General features: G+C 44.5%; 1 protein-coding gene across 4 annotated transcripts; it reads left to right on the forward strand.

Annotated features, from left to right (window-relative positions):
* The first annotated feature begins 1,003 nt into the window (after positions 1–1,003).
* Positions 1,004–19,669, forward strand: RBAK (RB associated KRAB zinc finger). Of its 4 annotated transcripts, none has more exons than XM_045992863.1 (6): positions 1,004–1,268; positions 1,319–1,460; positions 2,312–2,370; positions 11,807–11,933; positions 12,236–12,331; positions 17,031–19,669. In XM_045992863.1, the coding sequence occupies exons 3-6, from the start codon at positions 2,332–2,334 to the stop codon at positions 18,947–18,949; spliced, it is 2,181 nt and encodes a 726-aa protein (XP_045848819.1). In that variant the 5' UTR covers positions 1,004–1,268; positions 1,319–1,460; positions 2,312–2,331; the 3' UTR covers positions 18,950–19,669. The 4 variants fall into 4 exon arrangements, with proteins under 4 accessions (XP_045848819.1, XP_045848816.1, XP_045848815.1 ...); XM_045992860.1 differs by having other exon boundaries at positions 1,319–1,336; XM_045992859.1 differs by having other exon boundaries at positions 1,004–1,460.
* Positions 19,670–21,701: the final 2,032 nt, after the last annotated feature.

A 21,701-nucleotide genomic window follows, 5' to 3' on the forward strand; every position in this document is an offset into this window, starting at 1 on the left:
TTTTCAGCTCAGGTCCTGATTTCAGGGTTGTGGGATCGAGTCCTGCCTGGGGCTCCATACTCTGCATAGAGTGGGCTGGGGATTCACTCTCTAACTCTCCCTCTGCCCCTCCCCCTGCTGTCTCTTTCTCTCTAAAATAAATCTTTAAAACAACAACAACAACAGAATGTTTGTCCTTATTTCTATAGTTGCAGAGAGGATTTCTTGGATGGCAGGAGATTTTACTTTTAATCCTCACCACCCGCTACCAGTTAAGAAGCAATTAAGGATTACATCATCTCACCAAAAAATACTGAAAAAGCATCGTCCTTATGGTCTCATTTTTGAAAAATGACATTTTAAGCTAACACACATAATTCTCTTTGATGCACAAGATCTCAGGTATCTGGGTTTGTTTGGTTGGTTTGTCTGTGATTTCTGATTGTTCTACAGTTTTCATGCATTCGTTGTGTAATCTGGACAAGCTAAGTTTTCTATTTCCTTCCCCTTCCTTGGAGAAACCATGTGCCCATGGATGATAATATCTAATGTCATGACTGGATATTAATTGTAGACCGGTGTTTTAGTGAAACTTGTAATATTTCAGTGACGTGCACACTATACACCCTTTCCTTGTCCTCTCCTGCTCGTGGGGAATCTCAGTGCCAACCCGATAAGTCTCAGGGCAAGCAAAGGACCAGGGATCCAGGACGCAAACACAGCCCACTACTCGAGGTGACACCTTTCCTTGATCCCTAACAGGAGCAAAGGCAAGTGTGAAATCCGGACCCTGGTCCCGGAGGTCAATTCTCAGCGTAGCGACTCTTAACCACCAGATAGGGTGGAGACTTTCGAGACGTCCCCTAACATGTGGGCGCTTGGACTCACGGGAAACAGAGGTCGGTATTTGTTGGGCTCCCGAGTGGGCTCCAGCAGGCGCACCGCCGCCGCCGTCCTGCGCATGTGCAGCTCGGCCTGTGTGCGTGTTCGCGCACGCGTAGTGCCGCCGCGCTGCTCTCGCTTCCTGCCCGAGCCCAGGTCACCGCTCGCCGTGGTTCCCAGGCTTTGGCCTCCGGCGGGCAAGGGTCCCGGGGCCTGCGGGGCTGCACGCTGTCCGGTCGGGCCGGCATCCAGCGGGCACGGGGCTGTGCGGGCGCGGCTCCGCGCAGGCCGGACGGAGGCTCGAGCGGGGACCCTCGAGCTCGAGCCCCGGAGCCCGCGGGCTGGGCCGGAGGGGACGGGCGGTGGCGGCGGCGACGGCGCAGGGCGGCGAGGCCCGGGCTCGGCGGGTCTGCGCCCGCGGGACGGGGAGGCCCCTGGAGACCGAATCGGGCCCCGGGAAGGTCGTCGGCCTGAAGTGAGTTTGCCCCGTGGGCCCAGAGCCGGCTCACCGGGAGCGGTGGCCCCGGGAGGCGAAAGAGGAGCAGCCCCCGCCCCGGAGACCTCGGGAGTCTCGGGGCAGCTCGGCGTGTCCCAGCGGGGTAGGTCGTGCGCTTGAGGGTCTTGCGGGCGGCGGGGCGGCGAGAGCGCGCGAGCGGCTGGACCTGGAGGGATGGGCGGTCCCCTGAGGCTGGGGACTCGTGGGACTCACGTTTCCCGGGGGCGCACTGGGTTCCCGCCTTCCCTCCCACCCTTTGCTCCCCTGGTTCCCTGTCCAGCCTCCAGACGCGTCTGTAAGCGCGCAGGAGCGTGTGCTGACCCCGCTGGGTTGTGCCCTGAGGCATCCCCCAGTGTAGGGCAGGACCAGCGTGCGTGGAGTAGTTGACAGGAGGAGACTGGGCCTGAGAAGGGAGGGAAGCTTGTTTAGGGTCGTGGCGTCTGGAGGTGGGCTTTCTCGCAGGACTCAGCTCCTGGGCCTGGGTTCTGTCCTCTCTGTTACGGTTTTTTAAGTAAAAGATTCTTAAGTGCAGCGATAACGGAGTTAAGTGATATCATTTAAAAACAAAAGTATGCCTTGATGCACGTTAATCACATTTTAGAGAGCTTGTGTTTTGTTTTTGTGGATACTGTGATTTTAAGCAGTTTGAAGAGTCACAAAGAAAATGCGTGAACAGTGTAAGAGGGTTTCCTTTTCAACATTAATTTAATGAAGGCAATCTACTTGAAAAATTAGTGGATGTTTATATTAACCAATGAGAGAAACCTGCTAATCACCTCCTGATATGTGGGAGTGACATCAGCTCTACTCTGATGTTTCTCTTTTTTCTCGCATTTTTAGACCTTTTTGAGCGTTCATAGGGTAGGAGCTTTCTTTGGTGGTTCTCACACAGGGTATTCCCACCTCAGCAAGCTGCATTACCCGTGACTTCTGTTATTTCTTCTGCTTCCGTAGGTGAGCCGTTAACAGTCTGTATGCTTTTCCAAGAGCAGCAGAGAATGAACGAATCTCAGGTGAGTTTTCCTTTCTTTGTATATGTTCCCTTGCTTGGCTTTGTAATGCATTTCAGAAGGCTTATGTGGATTCAGATTTTATTTATTTGACAGAGGGAGAGAGATCACAAGTAGGCAGAGAGGCAGGCAGAGAGAGAGAGGGGGAAGCAGGCTCCCTGCTGAGCAGAGAGCCGGATGGGATGCGGGACTCAATCCTAGGACCCTGAGACCATGACCCGAGCCGAAGGCAGAGGCTTAACCCACTGAGCCACCCAGGCGCCCCTGGATTCAGATTTTAAAATGGGAATGTGGAAATACGAGATGTTATCATGTAAAGTACAATTATTAGGGGGGTCATATCAGCACCCAGAGTCTTTTTCTGAGTTCATGTGTGCAGATAGTAGGTTACCTCGGGGCTGTGGGGTGGAGCTACACACGACTAATGTTCCTGACAGTCGCGGAAAAGAAGAGTACCACCCGTTACATGATTTGAATTGACTGTTTTGTTACTTGTGGGTTTTCAAGATTTCCTGGGATTTGAGAAAATGTCTTTGTGGGAATTGATGTAGTTATGGGTAGCTTTTCTAATAACAACCATTAAATCGTTGCAACATATGACTCATGCATGTTGCTTATCTAAACCGAGGGCCTGCTGGGTATGATTTTTCCGGCAGCAAAACTTGGTGATCCAAGAAGACCTAATTTCACTTTTACTGTTTGGTGCAGGGATAAAAGCTAAGGCTGAGGGAATGGCCTGCCCATCCTTCAGATGCTTCTGTTACTGTTCATTTGGGTTGTGCAGTAAATAATAAAGCAAATTATTCTTTTTTTTTTTTTAAGATTTTATTTATTTATTTGACAGAGATCACAAGTAGGCAGAGAGCCAGGCAGAGGTGGACAGAGAAGCAGGCTCCCCGCTGGGCAGAGAGCCCCATGTGGGCTCGATCCCAGGATCCTGGGATCATGACCTGAGCCAAAGGCAGAGGCTTTAATCCACTGAGCCACCCAGGCAACCCAGCGAAGTGTTCTTTTGTAAATATTTTCTCACTCTCATTCCCATTTCAATTCTCAGCATCCCGGTTTTGTCTTCACCCCTCTCCCGAATGTTTCAGTAAAGATTAGCAGTGACCTAATTACGGTCAGATCCATCGGACGTCTACCGTTGGCTTTGTTTCTTTTTCCTGCCTTTGTCTTCTTTTCGATTGTGTATTTTTTATGATTCCATTTTACGTCTTGTGTGCGGTTGTTAGCTCTAACACAGTTGTTATTTGTGATTGCTTTGGGATTTATAGTATGAAACTTTAATTCATCACAGTTTATCTTCAGGTAAGGTACCATTTATTGCTTAGAATGTAGGGAGTTTATCACTTGCATTGCTCCCTGCTGGGTCATCACACTGTTGTGTCATTTTACTCTTACAGGTAGAATCAAGCCCACAGGACTAGTGATTTTTAAGTAAATAGTTATTTTTTAAGGAATAAGAAAATAACATAGCTACCGTTTCTGATACTCTTCATTTCTTTATGTAGATACAGATTTTTATCTTTTTTATTTTTATACTTTCTGCCTGAAGGACTTCTTCAACACTTCTAGTTGTTGTTTTTTTTTCCAAATTTTTATTTAAATTTTAATTAGTGAATTTACAGTGCAATATTGGTTTCAAGAGTAGAAGTCAGTGAATCATCACTTACATAGGACACCTGGTGCTCATCACAAGTGCCCTCAATGCCCATCCCCCATCTAGCCCATCCCCCACCCACCTCCCTCCATCCCCCCTCACTGTGTTCTCTCTCCTTAAGAAGGAGTCTCTTAAGGTTTGATTCCCCTCTTCTTTTTTTCCTTCCCATATGTTCATCTGTTTTGTTTCTTAAATCCCATGTTTGTGCATCATGTGCGTGAAATTGTATGGTACTTGTCTTTTTCTTACTGATTTATTTCACTTAGCCTAATACTTAGCCTAATACCCTCTAGTTCTCTCCATGTTGTTGCAAATGGTAAGATGCTATTCTTTTTGATGGCTGAGTAATAATCCATTGTATATATACACCACATCTTCTTTATTCTTCGGTCGGTGGACATTTGGGCTCTCACCGTAGTTTGGCTGTCGTGGGTAATGCTGCTCTAAACATGGGGGTGCCATGAACATCAAAGGTTCTCCTTCGAGTCTGTATTTTTGTATCCTTTGGGTAAATACCTAGAGTGTCAGTGCTGGATTGTAGGGTATTTGTATTTTCAACTTTCTGAGGAACTGCCATACTGTTTCCCAGAGCGGCTGCACCAGCTTGCATTCCCCCCAGCAGTGCACGAGGTTCCCCTTTCTCCGAATCCTCACCAACCCCTGTTGCTTCTTGTGTTGTTGAGTTTAGCCATTGAGACAGCCCTGTGGTGGGATCTCATTGTGGTTTTGATTTGTTTCCCTCATGATGAGTGACGTTGCGCATCTTTGTAGGTAAGGCACATGCATTTGGCCCTAGGTGTCTTTGGGAAAGTGTCTGTTCATCTCCTCTCCCCATTTCTTGACTGGATTATTTGGTTTTGGGGTGTTGAGTTTGATAAGTTCTTTCTGGATTTTGGGACACTTCAAGCTGCTGCTGAATCTTTCAGCTTTTATATATCAGAAAGGTCCTTTATTTTTGCCTTGGTTTTAATTGCAGGGGAGCGGGGCACCCAGGTGGCCCAGTGGGATAAAGCCTCTGCCTTCGTCTCAGGTCATGATCCCAGGGTCCTGGGATGGAGCCCCACATCGGGCTCTCTGCTCAGTGGGGAGCCTGCTTCCCTTCCTCTCTCTCTGCCTGCTTCTCTACCTGCTTGTGATCTCTGTCAAAAAAATAAATAAAATCTTTAAAAAAAAATCTTATAATTTCGGGAGCTTTGCTGGGTTTTCTCCTGTACTTCAGATGTGTTCCCCTACTGTCTTCCCACTTCCATTGTTTCCAAGAGAAATGTGATGTCATCCTCTCCTTCAATGCTATGTTTGTCCTGTGGTTTTTGGTTTTTCTTCTAGATGCTTTTGAACTTTTCCCTTTATCCCTGGTTTTGAGCAGTTAGATTATGCTATGTCTTTGTATTGCTTTCCTCCTGTCTCTGTGCTTGCGGATCATTGAACTTCTTGGATCTGTGTGTTTGTGATTTTCATCAACTATGGAAAATTTTTTACCGTATTCCTTCAAATATTCCCGGCAACTCCCTCCATCAGTCCTTCAGTGACTCCTTTTCCCTGTGTGTTACGCAGCTTGAAGTCATCCCACAACTCACTGATACTCTTTGTTCTCTTTCAATTCCTTTTTCTCTGTGTGTTTCATTTTATATAAGCTTCTGTTGCTGTCCTTTGTGTTCACTGTGTTAATCTAATCAGGTGTAACTTTCTCAGACATTGTATTATTTATCTGTAGAAGTTCAGTTGGAGTCTTTTTAAGTGTCTTCCCTGTTCCTACTCAAATATTTTGAACATAAGAATACAGCAATAAACTATTTTAATGTTCAGTGCCACTTGTAACATCTGGGTCAGTTCTAGGCCCATTTCAGTAGACATGTGATTTTCTGTATGGCTTGTCCTTCCGTGCATGTTTCCCCAGTTTATCAACCCTCCTTACCTCCTCTTGGTTCTCCCTCCCTGCTCCAGGGCTGGAAACTCTCAGGGCAGTAACTAGAGGCCTCCCCTTGTTGATATCCTGTCTCTGATTCCTGTCCTTCATTGCTGCCCTTTATTGCTTCAAGATCCGTGTCTTAAAAGCCACTGCTTTGGGGACACCTGGGTGGCTCAGTGGTCAAAGCCTCTGCCTTCGGCTCAGGTCATGATCTCAGGGTCCTGGGATTGGGCCCCACATCGGGCTCCCTGCTCAGGAGGGAGCCTGCTTCCCTCTCTCTCTCTGCCTGCCTCTCTGCCTACTTGTGATCTTTGTCAAACAAATAAATAAAATCTTAAAAAAAAAAAAAAGCCACTGCTTTGTATATTCTGGTTTTTGGTGTCCTTTCAGGAGGCAGGGTAAATCTGATTGTTGTCTGTCTTTGCAGTCCTAATGCCTGCCTGTATTTTGAATCATAGTTAGAAACTTTTCCCCACATTTGGGTTATAGGGAAATTCACCCGTTTTTGTTTTTTTTTTTTTTTCCTGTGTGATTTAATATTTTATATTTAGATCACTGATCCAGTTGGACTTTTTTCTTTCATGGTGTGGAGTAAGATGCAGTTTCATCCATGCCCAAATGACTATAGTTCCTCTAACACTGTTCATTAAATCAGTGGATTGTTACATTGTATTATCACAGGTCCTCATGATGTGTCATGTAATCACACAAGTCTGTTTCTAGACTTTGTGCTCTATTCCACTGACCTGTCTCCATCCATATGCTGACACCAAACCCTTTTAATCATAAAGATTGTGTCTTAAATCTGGTAGGGATTAGACCCCCTAAACAGCTTTTTTTTTTTTTTTTTTTTTGAGATTTTCCTAGTTCTTGATTTTTTCCGCCCTCCTATGAGCTTTAGCGCCAGCTCACGTAGTTCCGGGAAGAAAGCTTTTGGTATTTTTGTTGGGCTCACATATCTGTTAACTAATTGAGGGCAGACTGATTTATATGTTAGTGTTCCTGAGTTGACCCATCCAGGAACAAGGAGCATCATTGCTTTTGTTCAGGTGTGCTTCTGTGCCTTTCAGGAGTGTTTTAAAGTTTTCCTAGTATAGATTTTGTACATTTCTTGTTAACAGTTTTATCTTTTCTGTTACTTCATAAACTGTGTATATGCTTGAATTATATCTTCTTAGTCTCTTAATGTAACAAGGGCTGTTGGGTTTGTTTGAGTTTTTTTTAAATAATTTTCTTTTTCTTTCTTTATTCCTTTCTTTTTTGTAAATTTATTTAAGTCTACACTCAACGTGGGGCTCAAACTCATGACCCTGGGATCAAGAGTTGCATATTCTTGGGGCGCCTGGGTGGCTCAGTGGGTTAAAGCCTCTGCCTTTGGCTCAGGTCGTGATCCCAGGGTCCTGGGATCAAGCTCCGTTTCGGGCTCTCTGCTTGGCGGGGAGCCTGCTTCCCTTTGTCTCTCGCTGCCTACCTCTCTGCCTACTTGTGATCTCTGTCAGGTGGATAAATAAAATCTTAAAAAAAAAAAGAGTTGCACATTCTTCCAACTGAGCCAGCCACGCTTCCCCGGGCCTGTTGCTTTGTATGTCCTGATTTTATGTAACGCTGTTCTTTCATCGAGTTGGTTTTGTTGTTGATTCTCTTGCGTTTTTTGTATATTATATCCCTTAGAAATAGAAATAGTTTCATTCTCTCTGTTGATTAGTATGCCTCTAGTTGTTTTCTCCAGCTGGAGGTGGTGAACATTTTGCCTCGTTCCTGATCTTACTGGGATTGTCTCTTATGTTTGTCCATTAAGTAAAACTGTGACTTGAGAACTGAGAGGACTTTGTGAACATGCCTGTGCAGCTGCGTCTGTATAACTTAGAGTGCACGTGTGGGCTTACCCGTGATTCAGATTGTACACGCGTCACACACACTCTGCGTATTGGGGTATGAGAGTGTGTGCGTATACACACGTTCATGCTAGTGACGTATCCACTCCGATTTTCCTGAGGGTTTTTAAAATCAGGTATGTATTTTGAACATTGTCTGAGGCTTTTTCAGCATCTTCTGGCGATGAAAGTGTTTTCTTAGCCGTATTAGAATAGCCTATTACATTAACGGATTTCCAAAGATTGAACTAGTCTGTATTCTTGGAATAAGCACCACTTAGAGATCATATATTATTTTTTTCATTCTGGTGTTGGATTCTGTTTCCTAACATCTCATTTTGGATGTTGGTGTTGATACGAGTGGTATCGAGCCGTCGTACTGATCGCTTGGGCAGTCTTCTGACCCCTCCCATCCTTGCCTTGTGGACTCACTGAACCCCAAAAGTTGTGACTCTCCATGGCAGTTCATCAGCTCACTTGCCTGGATTGACTACAGTGTCCTGCTCTGGATTCTCTGTCAGCTCAACTCCTGCAGTCTTGGGCAATCTCGGCTGTGGCACCTACGTCATGGGTAGAAAACCCTGTGTTGATACATGTTTTGTAAACAGGGTGATGGGATGCGTCTGCTGAGCACTTCTCTTCTGAAACAGGAGTTGCGTGTCGGTTGTCCCGAGCACCACTGCTTGCAGCAATGGCATCAGAGACCCCACCCCGTTGCTGTTTCAGGAGGCTCTGGCATCCCCTTGGCCCTCTGGGGTGGCCTTCTCGCTTGCTTCCAGCAGAGGATATCTTGAACATTTTGAGGAAAGTGTTTCCTTTGATAATCAGTTGTCCTTCTTTCCTCCAAGAATCTAATGTCTGGAGGCTGAAATGATAGCTTGGTTTGGTGTACAGTTCTGGGTTCAAATTCTTTTTCTTTCACAAGCCGTGGACAGTTGTCCAAGGGTTTTTCTCAGGTGAGAAGTAGAATGTCAGGTTCCAGGGTCAGTGGTGTTTTTCCCCACCTATAACTTTTTTTTTTTTTTTAAGATTATTTATTTATTTATTTGACAGAGATCACAAGTGGGCAGAGAAGCAGGCAGAGAGAGAGGGGGAGGCAGGCTGCCCGTGGAGCAGAGAGCCTGATGCAGGGCTCAATCCCAGGACCCTGAGACCATGACTTGAGCTGAAGGCAGAGGCTTTAACCCACTGAGCCACCCAGGCGCCCATCTTTTTTTTTTTTAAGATTTTATTTACTTATTTGACAGACAGAGATCACAAGTAGGCAGAGAGGCAAGCAGAGAGAGAGGAGGAAGCAGACTCCCTGCTAAGCAGAGAGCCCGATGCGGGGCCCAATCTCAGGACCCCAGGATCATGACCTGAGCCGAAGGCAGAGGCTTTAACCCACTGAGCCACCCAGGAGCCCCTCACCTGTAACTTTTTAGGCATTTTTTTTCCTCCATTTTTTTGGTGGGGGGCATTTTATTGGGAAATTTTTAGATCTGTATTTCCCCCCCAGTATTCTTATTTGCAAATTGAATGGCCCCTTGTGACGTGAAGGCTTATGTGATTCTTCAGCTCATGTATCATTTTTTGTTCTGCCTTTGATTCTTTGTGTTTATTCTTCTTGTTTTCCCTTTCTGAAAGTGGAATCTGTCTGATCTGGCTTTTGTATCTCAAGCTTTATTTCATCATTTCAATTTCTTGTCATCAGAGACGGTTCCTAAGTTGTATGTTCTGTGTCCCATTTGTTACTTAAGCCTCTTACTTGGGGAGTTTTTTTTTTTTGTTGTTGTTTTTTTTTTTTTTTTTTTTTTTTAATTTGACAGAGAGAGATCGCAAGTAGACAGAGAGGCAGGCAGAGAGAGAGAGGGAAGCAGGCTCGCCGCCGAGCAGAGAGCCCGATGCGGGACTCGATCCCAGGACCCCGAGATCATGACCTGAGCCGAAGGCAGCGGCTTAACCCACTGAGCCACCCAGGCGCCCCGTTTTTAAAAAAATTCAACAATTTGGTCTTTAATTTCTAAGTAATCTCTGCTGGCTATTTTTGGGAGAATGTTATTTTTTGGAAACAGCGTCCCGCTAAATGTACTGAAAAATACAAATCAGTAGAAGTTGTTTCCTTTATGAAATTAATTCTGTCATTGTTTAGCTGCTCATCTTGATGCTTATCTTTAATTTACACCGTTTTCCTCAATTAGCTAGTGATTCTTGATTTTTTAAAACTTCAGTTTTTGAGAGAGGAATTCCTGGTAGCTAGCATGAATATACTTAACTAATGATCCCATTTCACTCGTTTCTTTACGGAGGGGATGACTGCAGAGCTCTAGAAGTTACCGGACTAGGGAAATGGAAGATGTCTACTTCCACTTCAGTTTTTTCTTCCATTTTTTTTTTTATTGTGATAAATTACACGTGACATGACATTTACCATTTTAACTTTCAAAACACACAGCTCACGGGCATTAAGTACGTTCACATGGTTGTGCAACCACCACCACCATCCGTCTCAAGAACACTTCTCATCTTGTAAAACCGAAACTCTCTCCCCATTACAGAGTAACGCCTCACCTCCCCCTGCCCCTGCAAGTGTTATCCTCTCTGTCGCTCTGATTGTGACTATTCTCAGCACCTAAGTGGACTCATCCAGTGTTTGTCTTTTTGTCACTGGTTTGTTTCGCTGAGCATCATGTCTTCAGAGTCCATCCATGTTGGAACAGATGCCAGAATCTTCTTTTTAAGGCTGAATACTGCTGCCATTGTACGTCTGGCCTGCATTCTGCTTGTCTCTTCATCTGTCGATGGACACGCTTTTGGGAATAAAGCAGCGATGAGCGTGGGTGCATAAATTCCTCTCTAAGACCCTACTTTGGGTTCTTTTAAGTGTGTCCCCAAAAGTGGACTTGCTGGATCATATGGGAAACTAATGCCAAATTTATTTTTAATTTTTGAGGAGCTCTCCTGGCTGCAGTGGCTGCCGCAGTTTGCGTTCCAGCAACAGTGCACGAGGGTTCTGATTTCTCCAACACGTGTTATTTCCAGGCATTTTGGTAGTAGCCATGCTAAGGGACAGGAGGTGGTAACTCACTGTGGCTTTGATTTGATTTCCCTAATGGCTGGTGACGTTGATCATCTTCCCACGTGCTCCTTGGACACGTGCGTGTCGTCTTTGAGAAATGTCTGTTCCAGTCCTTGGCCCATTTTGAATCATGTTGATTTCTGTTGTTGGGTGGGTTTGAAGAGTTCTCTCTGTAATCTGGTATGAGGCTTTACCAGAGACATGATTGGCAGATATTTTTCCCATCCTGTAGGTTGCCTTTTTCTTCCATGGACAGTGTCTTTTTCACACTTCTGCATCCTCTTTCCCCCTGAATCCTGTGGCCTAGGGCTGCATCTGTGAAGCCTAACCTGGCGACAAAAGATTCAGAGTCCGTTAAACTGCTCACCGTGCGGGTGCTCGGACCTCTTGGGCGTCCGTCAGTGCAAGTTAATTGCTGCGAGAGTGAGGTATTTGAGATGTGGTGTTTGGCTGAAAACTTGGAGGAGGTAGAACCCTTAGTCATGCAGTTCACTGCAGGTAAAAGTCCAAGATGAAAGAGCTGAACGGGAAGACAGAGACCAGGGACTGAGCCTCGTGGGCACCCCCAAGCCGCGGTGGGGTGGGAGGCCGAGAGACAGAGTGTGTGTTTATTTTCCATGGTGTTGCCCTCCCCGGCCGGAAGCTTTCTGAGAGCAGGAGTGGTGTCTTACTCATCTCACATACCCCAGAACTCGGTTCAGTTGCAACACAGGACCTCAGTTGGTTTTCTGGGTTTCAGGTTTGTTTGTTTTTTTTTTAGGGAGCATGTGAAAGAACCCAAAGACAGTGTGTTTCCTTTCAGGTTTGATTTCGTTCTGTAGCCTGTTACACCCGGTCAGGTTTTCAGTGTTCCCGGTTCACTTTCTGTGTGAGCTCGGTAAGCTCCCGAGCCCGCACGCCTGCTCCGCCTGACCAGTTCCGATCCGGTGCCATTGCAGGGGCCAGTGTCATTCAGGGACGTGGCCGTGGACTTCACCCAGGAGGAGTGGCATCAGCTGGAGCCTGATGAGAAGACCACGTACCGGGATGTGATGCTGGAGAACTACAGCCATCTCGTCTCCGTGGGTGAGGAGAGCTTGCTGTGTGGGTCACTGCCCCGCGGGGGTGGGGGGGTGTCAGGGTGGAGGGACTGCCCGTGTCGTTGTATTTTTCCTCAAGTTTGAAGAAACAGGTGGTAGGACCATCTAACTCCCCTCGGGCACCAGGCTGGGTATTTGTATGTTTGGCCTCTCCATGGAAACATTCGGATTTTGCAAAGGTGCAAAACCAGCCACGTTTTATCCTGCAGCCTCTGAGGCAGCACCTTGGACTCAGAGATCTGAGAGCGGAGCAGCCGGTCCAAGTCTGCCCCCGTGTCTCCCTCACAGGCTACGACAGCACCAAGCCCAAAGTGATCCTCAAGTTGGAGCAGGGAGAGGAGCCGTGGGTAGCCGAAGGTGAAGTGCCATGTCAGAGTCAGCCAGGTAGGTTAGGACATGGTCGCCCCGCTTCGGGAGGGACTGAGGGCACCCCTGAGCCGCTGGTGCCCTGGCCACACCTCCAGGCCGCAGACAGCACGCTCCCTCCAGCGCCGCGTGCACGCTGCTTTTCGGATTTGACATTTGGTTTACACTTGCGGGCGTTCTCCACAATGGCCAGTGCTGAGGCCCCATTCACTTCCTCTTCCTGTGTCCCCAGGAGCTCACCCACCCCCATAGCACAGAATTCCTTTTTTTTTTAATTTATTTGACAGAAAGCATTAGTAGGCAGAGAGGCAGGCAGAGAGAGAGAAGGGGAAGCAGGCTCCCCGCCAAAGGGAGAGCCCGATATGGGACCCGATCCTAGGACCCTGAGATCTCGACCTGAGCCAAAGGCAGAGGCTTAACCCACTGAGCCACCCCGGCGCCCACAGAATTCCTTTCTTTACTGGCATTCGGAAGTCTCGGAGAAAAATGAACTTGAGACTTTCCCGTTCATTCTTTCTGTCTTCTGTTTTCCTTCCTTCCTTGCCATGAAGTGCTTCGGTCGGTCTCCTACATGTTTCACCCCTTCTTTTGTGCACTCAGTCACCAAAATCTGCCCCCTCCCTGAGCGGGTGAGGCCGGACTGGCACCTCGAGTCAGTGCATCTGTGCTCTGCTTGGCAGCGATGAGTACAGGCCCGAAGTTGGTTGTCACATGATACTGTGGGAAACTGACCCCTGTGCTTCGGAGCCCAAATATAACTCAGACAGCTCAGGGTACAGAGCAATAAGAGCTTTGTTGCTTTGTCGGGCAAAGGAGGCCGCTGCAGGCTGTGGCCTTCACAAATGGCAAGGAAGGGGGTTTCTAGGGAAAGCCAGGATCTGACCAGTTCGGCAGGAATTGTGTGGCTGCTGCTAGCCTTGTTAGTTGTTTTCGGGGTGGTGCCAGATTCCTGAGACCACAGGCTAAGAGGGGCGGTGAGGAAGGTGTGCGGAAGAGAGGGAAAAGTTACTTTAAAATCAAGCTTTGGGGTGCCTGGGTGGCTCAGTGGGTTAAAGCCTCTTCCTTCGGCTCAGGCCATGATCCCAGGGTCCTGGGATCGAGCCCCGCATCGGGTTCTCCGCTCAGCAGGGAGCCTGCTTCCTCCTCTCTCTCTCTGCCTGCCTCTCTGCCTACTTGAAATCTCTGTCTGTCAAATAAATAAATAAAATCTTTAAAAAAAAGAAAAATCGAGCTTTGCGGGGCATCTGGGTGGCTCTTCCTTCAGCTCAGGTCATGATCCCAGGGTTCCCTGCCCCATGGAGAGTCTGCTGCTCCCTCTGACCCTTCCCTCCACTTATATGGTCATGTTCTCTCTCTCACAAAAATAAGTAGTTTTTTGTTTTTTTTTTTTTAAGTTCTTACTTTATTAGTCCTCATGAAAAGTCTGCACAGCCACCACCGATAGTCACTGTGGAATCTCTGCTCCTGTTGTCCGGTCTCCGGCTCACTGTCGCCAGCACCAGCACTGGCTTCTGGCATCCCGGTGACTGTCTTCATCCTGCTCTGGTGCTCCCTTCGCTGTTTCCCGGAGGTGGTCTTCTTCTCATACAGGCCACCTCTTGCGAGCATGTGTTTAGGTTCATTTTTTTTTTTCCGCATCATCCAAGGAATCCTAAATCATGCCAAACCACTTGTGCTGCTACCACCAAAATTGGTTCTGAATCCAGATATGAAGGTGACATCTGGCGTGGTCTTGTAGGTTGTGGCTAGTTGTTCCTGAACTCCTGGGGCCTTCTCGGGGTGAAGAACATCTGTGATCATTTGTTTCCGTGGACATAGTTGCTTGCTCGTGAACCTCCTGGTCAGGATAATTACCACATCCTTCATAATGATGGCCCAGCTTCAAGCAGCCAGGGAGGAAAAGAGGCTGTTTTCCATTCTTTTGTTTTCTTTGTGTCCCTTAAAAAGGTTTATCTTGTCTCAACTTTCAGGCCTTTGTATGTGTTCCTCGTCCAAATTGATGTTGAATGCCTATAACCCGTGGACTCTTACCTGACAGAGGCTGGTGCCAGAGGGGGACTCCAGTCCCTTCTTCCTCAGAATGGCTGACAGTCGGCTGCAGACTTCTCCAAACCACCCTGCACATCCTCCCCACTTCTGCTGTTGAGTACATCGGAAAGGTCTTCTCTCCCCTGGGTCCTGTTTCTTATCTCCTGTGAAGTGCTTTAAATTTTCCTGTATAGTCTTCATTTCTTCTGACATCAGCCTAAAAGATACTTTCTCATACCTGGATTACAGTGAAACCTATTTGGAAATTGCAAAGTCTGTTCATCAGAAACATCCAATTGATTTAACACAAGGCTGACAGATGAGCCCATAACTATTCTGTTTCTTCTGAAATAGATGTTACGATCTCCTCTCCTCGGGTCCCGTTCAGTATGCTGTGATGGCGCCCGTTAAAATTCATGTCCCATTTCCCCAGACTCTTGTTAAATTCCGTTTGGTCTAGATCTCCAGACTGTCCTAGCTCTTCTTCGTGTGTGCATCTCTTACCCAAATTAGACGTTTTCCTTCCTTCCTCTTAAAATTGTAGTTATAAGAAGATAACAATATATGCCTGAAACTAATATAACCGTATGGTGACTGTATTTGAATTTTAGAAATAAGGTAACATATTTAAAAACCTGCCCCAAAAGAAATACCAAGGCTGAAAAAAACAGGAACACATAACAGAACTTACCATTTTAACATTTTTAGGCATACAGTTCATTGAAATTAACTATATTCACACTGTTCTGCAACAGAACCTCTAGGGCTTTATCCTTAAAAGTTCACCTCTTATTTATGCTTTCCATAATTACTGGCTCACCACACTTGTTTCTCCCTTCTCTTGATACCCGTTCCAGTTACTACGAAAGTTAGATATGATTATATATTTGGTGCTTCAGCCTCTTTCTCTACCTGAATTGTAATCCTCCAAAGGGGAAGGATCTTTTCATTCTGTTTTGGTATGTAATGTGTAGAAGGCATTCTGTAGATTTTTCGTGGACTGAGGACCTAGGGAAGAAAGACCTTTATTATCTATATCCACTGAGACATAATTTATCCTCAACTATAGATTTGATAAAACAGGGTGGAACCTGAAAGCACCCCATTTGATCAGATTAGGAACTACTTTAGTTTCTAACCACAGAGAGATTCCAGGAAAACTAGGAAATGTTTCCACACTCTCTGCAGGCACACAGTTTAGTTAGGAAAGGAGAACATAGCTGCATGGACTAGTTTGGATTTCGCTTTCACACAGAGCACTTACATGTTATTTACAACTTTGTGTTAAAGCTATTTTAAGAATTAAAGGAAGAAGAGATTTATTTATTTATTTATTTATTTATTTAAGATTTTATTTATTTATTTGACAGAGAAATCACAAGTAGGCAGAGAGAGGGGTAAGGAGGCTCCCTGATGAGCAGAGCCCTATGCGGGGCTCAATCCCAGGATCCCCGAAATTTGTAAGAAGCATAGAAATAAATAAGAAGTTAATACTGCAGGGGCAGTTTTTGAAATCTGACATTTAAGGTTTTCTACTAAAACTAAATGAAACCTGCACATATGGGAACTCTTGCTTGTTTTCAGGACTCCGTCATTGTTATATCGGGGACGTGACTGGCTTTGTGAAATTTAAGTTGGCAGATTGAAAGAAAACCGATGAACCGTTGTTTCATATCATATACTGTTCTGAGCGATTTGCATGCACTAAGTTGGTCCTTTCCCAGTGATCTGGGCACATTGTAGCCATGCGAAGCTGCATCACAGTTCAGTAACTTGCTCAAGACCTGGCCAGCAGTGTGTTAGAAGTGGATTTGAATTGAGGTAGCCTCATCTCTACGCTTTCAGCCACCACGCTCTGTTGTACACCCAAATGCAGCTAGGGTTCGGTAACTGTCGGAACACTTCTGAGAGCTGATGTTTGTGGCTCGGTCTCTTGCCATCTGGTCCCATCTTACATTTCTTTTGGATATTGAGGTGCCTGGAACACTCTCTCTCCAGGTGAGTGTGAACCAGGGCTGGGGAGTTGGAGCCCTGGTGGTAAAATGTCTCTAAAGATGAGGCGATCGGAATTTTTAGAATGTTTATTTGGTTTACGTGCAGAAAAGAAAGGCAAAGATTTTGGAAAGCGTCTGGGCTAGTGAGGATGTCATTATGGTCATCTTTGTGTGCCACAGTGTCTTATAATTTAATGTAAGTTGCTATCTCTTATTCCCAGTGAAATCCGTACTTGGATGTTTTCTTTAAATGTTCATGCAGTGATTGCTCTTGTTCTCCCACCAGACCACTGTTCTCACGAGTCCTCCTTAATCTAGTGCTTTTTCAGTCACCATGCCCTCTGCTCATCATTTCTTGGGTTTTTTTTCACCTTTTCTACCAAAGTTTTGAACATATTTGGGAGGTAACAAAGGTACTTGTGTTTGGTGTGAATTTACTCTCCCTTCTTTCTCTAGTACTGGGTCCTGTCCCACACTCATCCCTTCCCTGTGCTTACCCCACCGCACTCCTGTGTGTGTATGTCTGTCTGTCTGTCTTACATGACACATCAAGGGGAAATGAAGACTATACGCTTGTGATTATTTTTATTTGTGGAGATTGGCAGAGTCAGTTCCTCAGTAGAGCTCCTGAGAACCACTCCCATTTGATACCTGGTGTGTTCAGATTCACAAAGTTTAATTTTATTCCTTTTTAGAAGAAGTCTGGAAGGTGGATGACCCGATAGAGAGAATCCCAGGAAGTGAAGACAAACATTTAAGGCAAGCTATTTCTATCAACAGCAAAACCCTGGTTGAAGAGAGAGAGAATGCATTTGATAAAAGATGTAATGTGGAAACAAGCCTTGTTCCTTCAAACATAACATCTCATACATGTGTCACCTGTGGAAAAAATTTAGAATCTACTTCAGAATTAATTATTAGTGATGGAAGCTATGCGAGAAAGAAACCTGATGAGTGTAGTGAATGCGGGAAGATGTACCACGGAGGGAAACCCTATGAATGTAATCAAAATGGGGAAGGCTATTCTCAAAATGAAGAGAGTATTCTTCAGAAAATTAATATTTTGGAGAAACCCTTTGAATATAATGAATGCATGGAAGCCTTAGATAATGATGCTGTTTTCCTTGCTCATAAGAGAGCTTATATGGGGGAAAAGCCCTACGAGTGGAATGACTCTGGGTCAGACTTCATCCAGATGTCAAATTTTAACGTATACCAGAGATCACAGATGGAATTGAAGCCTTTCGAATGCAGCGAATGTGGGAAATCCTTCTGTAAAAAGTCAAAGTTAATCATCCATCAGAGAGCCCACACAGGGGAGAAACCTTACGAATGTAATGTATGTGGGAAATCCTTCAGCCAAAAGGGGACCCTCACTGTCCATCGGAGATCACACTTAGAGGAGAAGCCCTATAAATGTAACGAATGTGGGAAAACCTTCTGTCAGAAGTTACATCTCACCCAACACCTGAGAACTCATTCAGGTGAGAAGCCCTATGAATGTAATGAGTGTGGGAAAACCTTCTGCCAGAAGACCCATCTCACCCTACACCAGAGGAATCATTCAGGAGAGAGACCCTATCCCTGTAACGAGTGTGGAAAATCCTTTTCACGCAAGTCTGCCCTCAGTGACCACCAGAGAACGCATACGGGAGAGAAACTTTACAAATGTAACGAATGTGGGAAATCCTACTATCGAAAATCTACCCTCATTACACATCAGAGGACCCACACGGGAGAGAAACCCTATCAGTGCAGTGAGTGTGGGAAGTTCTTCTCTCGGGTGTCGTACCTCACTATACATTATAGAAGTCACTTAGAAGAGAAACCCTATGAATGTAATGAGTGTGGGAAAACCTTCAATTTAAATTCAGCCTTCATTAGGCATCGGAAAGTACACACAGATGAGAAACCCCACGAATGTAGTGAATGTGGAAAACTCTCTCAGTTCTCCTATGTCACTGACCATCCTACGGCTCCTTTAGGAGATAAACCCTACGAATGTAATGAATGTGGGAAAATCTTCCTTGACAGTTCGGCCTTCAGTGGGCACCAGTCACTTCCGAAAGGGGAGAAATCCTATGAATGTAACATCTGTGGAAAATTGTTCTCTGAATTATCGTACTACACTATACATTACAGGAGTCATTCTGAAGAGAAGCCCTATGGATGCAGTGAATGTGGGAAAACCTTCTCCCATAACTCATCCCTCTTTAGACATCAAAGAGTGCACACAGGAGAGAAGCCCTATGAGTGTTACGAGTGTGGGAAGTTCTTCTCTCAGAAATCCTATCTCACCATCCACCACCGGATCCATTCGGGAGAAAAGCCCTATGAATGTAGTAAATGTGGGAAAGTCTTCTCTCGGATGTCAAACCTCACCGTTCACTATAGAAGCCATTCAGGAGAGAAGCCCTATGAATGTAATGAATGTGGAAAAGTCTTCTCTCAGAAGTCATACCTCACTGTACACTATAGGACTCATTCAGGAGAGAAGCCCTACGAATGTAACGAGTGTGGGAAAAAATTCCACCACAGGTCAGCCTTCAATAGCCATCAGAGGATTCATAGGAGAGGGAATGTGAATGTACTGGACGTGGAGAACCTCCTGTGAAGTCAAAACCCTCCGAGTAGACCGAAATGTAATAGGAGTCAGATGTCACTTTCTGAGAGTTCATGCTTCTGAATGGGGAAAGCCATTTAGGAATTAAATTTATCTCCACCTGATTTCTCACGGAGAAGGATCCCTAGGAATGAAAGAAGCAGCAAAGCCTTTGGCAAAATACTGCAACCCGTTGGGCACGAGATAATTTACACAGGAGTGAAACTTGGTGCATATTTAATATTTATTTTGGAATTTGAATTGTATTTACATATCAGGGAATCATACCAAGGCGAGATCTGTCAGAGGGATGAATGTGGGAAAACTATTGTCTTGATAATTGTTACACTAAAAGCCATATTTCTGACATAAATTCCAGTGCTTACAGGAAGGCTATCAGAAGCCATCAGCTCTGAATAAACCATTGTATCAAATGAAGTTTTGGAATCACCAGGGGTTTATAATGAGGACGGTAACATTAACCATATATATGGCAGTTCTATCATGTTTTTAAAATGCAATCCAATAGTAATTCTATGCAAATTGGGATTTGAATTATTTGTGAAACGGCAATATTTTGAGTATTAAGGTGACAAAATGTACCAACACAGGATATGTGTTGTTGGTAAGACGTTTGCTAGGTACCAGGTAGTTAAATACTTTTCTGTTTGTTGGGAGGCATTGACAAATGGATTTTTAGCAAATGCCCCATCAATAAAGGCTAAGCTGGTGGCTTTTGTGGCATTTTCAACTACATTTGAGCAAAAAGTATTTTAAGACACTCTTTTCATAAACTACACAAAGAAGATTTGGAGTTAAGTCTGTGTCAGTAAAAGTGGGCATCCACACAGTTTATCTTGTAGAACACCCACAGCTCTCATGCCACTCTGCTTGTCTTAATTGTTCGAGTGCGCAGTCTGCTGATACTACATAATTCAGATACGTCATCTCTTCTTTTATTTGACATGAATACTATGGCATTTTGTGCACTGCCCCTCATTCCCAGCATTTGGGAACAAATACAGGTTTCTAGCAGAGTTTTAGTTGATTAACTCAGTGTCCTTTTCCCCGAATTCCTTGCTGCAAGAGTTTGTTCACCGTTTCTTCACAAGACAGAGAGTGGATCCTGATTCGTCTAAACCAATCATGATAATTCCATTCCGATTGTGAGTAACCTCTTTATAGTGGTCACACGACCCAGTGCATTGGGTCAAGGAATGCAAGGGTCATTTAATCAAAAATTAATCACTGGACTGCATCACAGAAACAAGTAATCTAGTATGCAGAAAAGTCATTTGGTATGGTCAGCATCTGTTAATGTTCTCCATAACCTACGGATTTGAAGGGAACTTCCTTACTTGGATGAAAAGTATCCACAACTACAACTGCCAGCATACCTAATTCTGAAATATTGAAAGTTTTCTCCAGGATGGAAAAAAAAAAAAAAAAAGGCTATCCACTGTCAGTAATTGTATTCAGTATTATGCAGAAGGACATAGCCAGGAGAATAAGGGAAGAAAAATAATTAAAGAGCATAAGGATTAGAAAGAAGTAAAACTTTTATCTGCAATTGACATAATTTTGTACTTTGAAAGTTCTGAGGAATGCACAATAATTGAAATGAATGACAAGTTTAGCAAGCTCCCTGCATATTAAGCTCATTATGCAAAAATAGTTTTTTAATTATACCAGCAGTGAACATAAAAAATGAAAAACTTTAAAAGCAATACCACTTACAATAGCATCAAAATTCCTCAAGTGCCTTGAGGGAAAATTAACACCATATTTTCAAGAACTGTTTCTAGAAAAAAAAAAATCACAAAACTTGAGAGGGCCATATCTACTTCATGGATTCCAGGACAGTTTTTAAAAGATCTCAGTTTTCCCCCAAATTAATTCATATATTCAATGCAGTCTTAAAAGTCCTAAGTTCTTTAATTGCAATTAAACAAACTCGAAAATTCAAATGAAAATTCGGAAGACCAATAATAGTCAAGGCTATCTTCTGGAATAGACAGAGTGAAAGAACTTATATTACCAGGTATCAAGGAAGAGCTGTCATAAAGCCACAGAAATTACTATAATTGGTGCAGAGATAAACAAATTGACCATTGGGACAGAAGAAAGATTCCAGAAACACCCATATGTAATATAGTCACTTGGTTTTTGCTGAAGATGATAATGCAGTGGGGAGAGGATATTCTTTCTAATAAAGGCTTTGCCAGTTAAATTTAATAATTTAATAGAAAATAGAAAAGTGGGTTGCAGTGGATTACAGATCTCAGTATGAAATGTAAAATAATAAAGCTTTAAGAAAAGAACTTAGCAGACTATATATAACCTTATAATGAGAAAATTTTTCATAAGACCCCCAAATCACTAAACGATAGTTTAGTTAATTTGGGGATATTAACTTTCTGAAACTTACGTTTATCAAAAGGACCCCCATTAAGAAAGCAAATAGGCAAGAAACGGGGGAGAAAATACTTGCAACTTATGTATATGACAGCAGAATTGAGTGTAGAGGAGAGGGTGGTGATGGTTTTGGGAAGGGGCCACTTGGTAAACACTTGGGGCTCTGTGGGCTAGACAGTCTCTGTGCATGTCTGTCTCAATAAAACTTTATTCGCAAACACAGGCAACAGTCTGGATTTGGCCCAAAGGCCACACTTTCCAGCCCTGGATCTAAAATTGAATAAGAATACAAATCAACAAGAAAAAAAATAGAAAAATGGGCAAGAGATTGGGACATCCACTTAACGAA

This window comes from Meles meles, chromosome 21, assembly GCF_922984935.1.
Source record: "Meles meles chromosome 21, mMelMel3.1 paternal haplotype, whole genome shotgun sequence".
In the NCBI taxonomy this organism is placed as follows: domain Eukaryota; kingdom Metazoa; phylum Chordata; class Mammalia; order Carnivora; family Mustelidae; genus Meles; species Meles meles.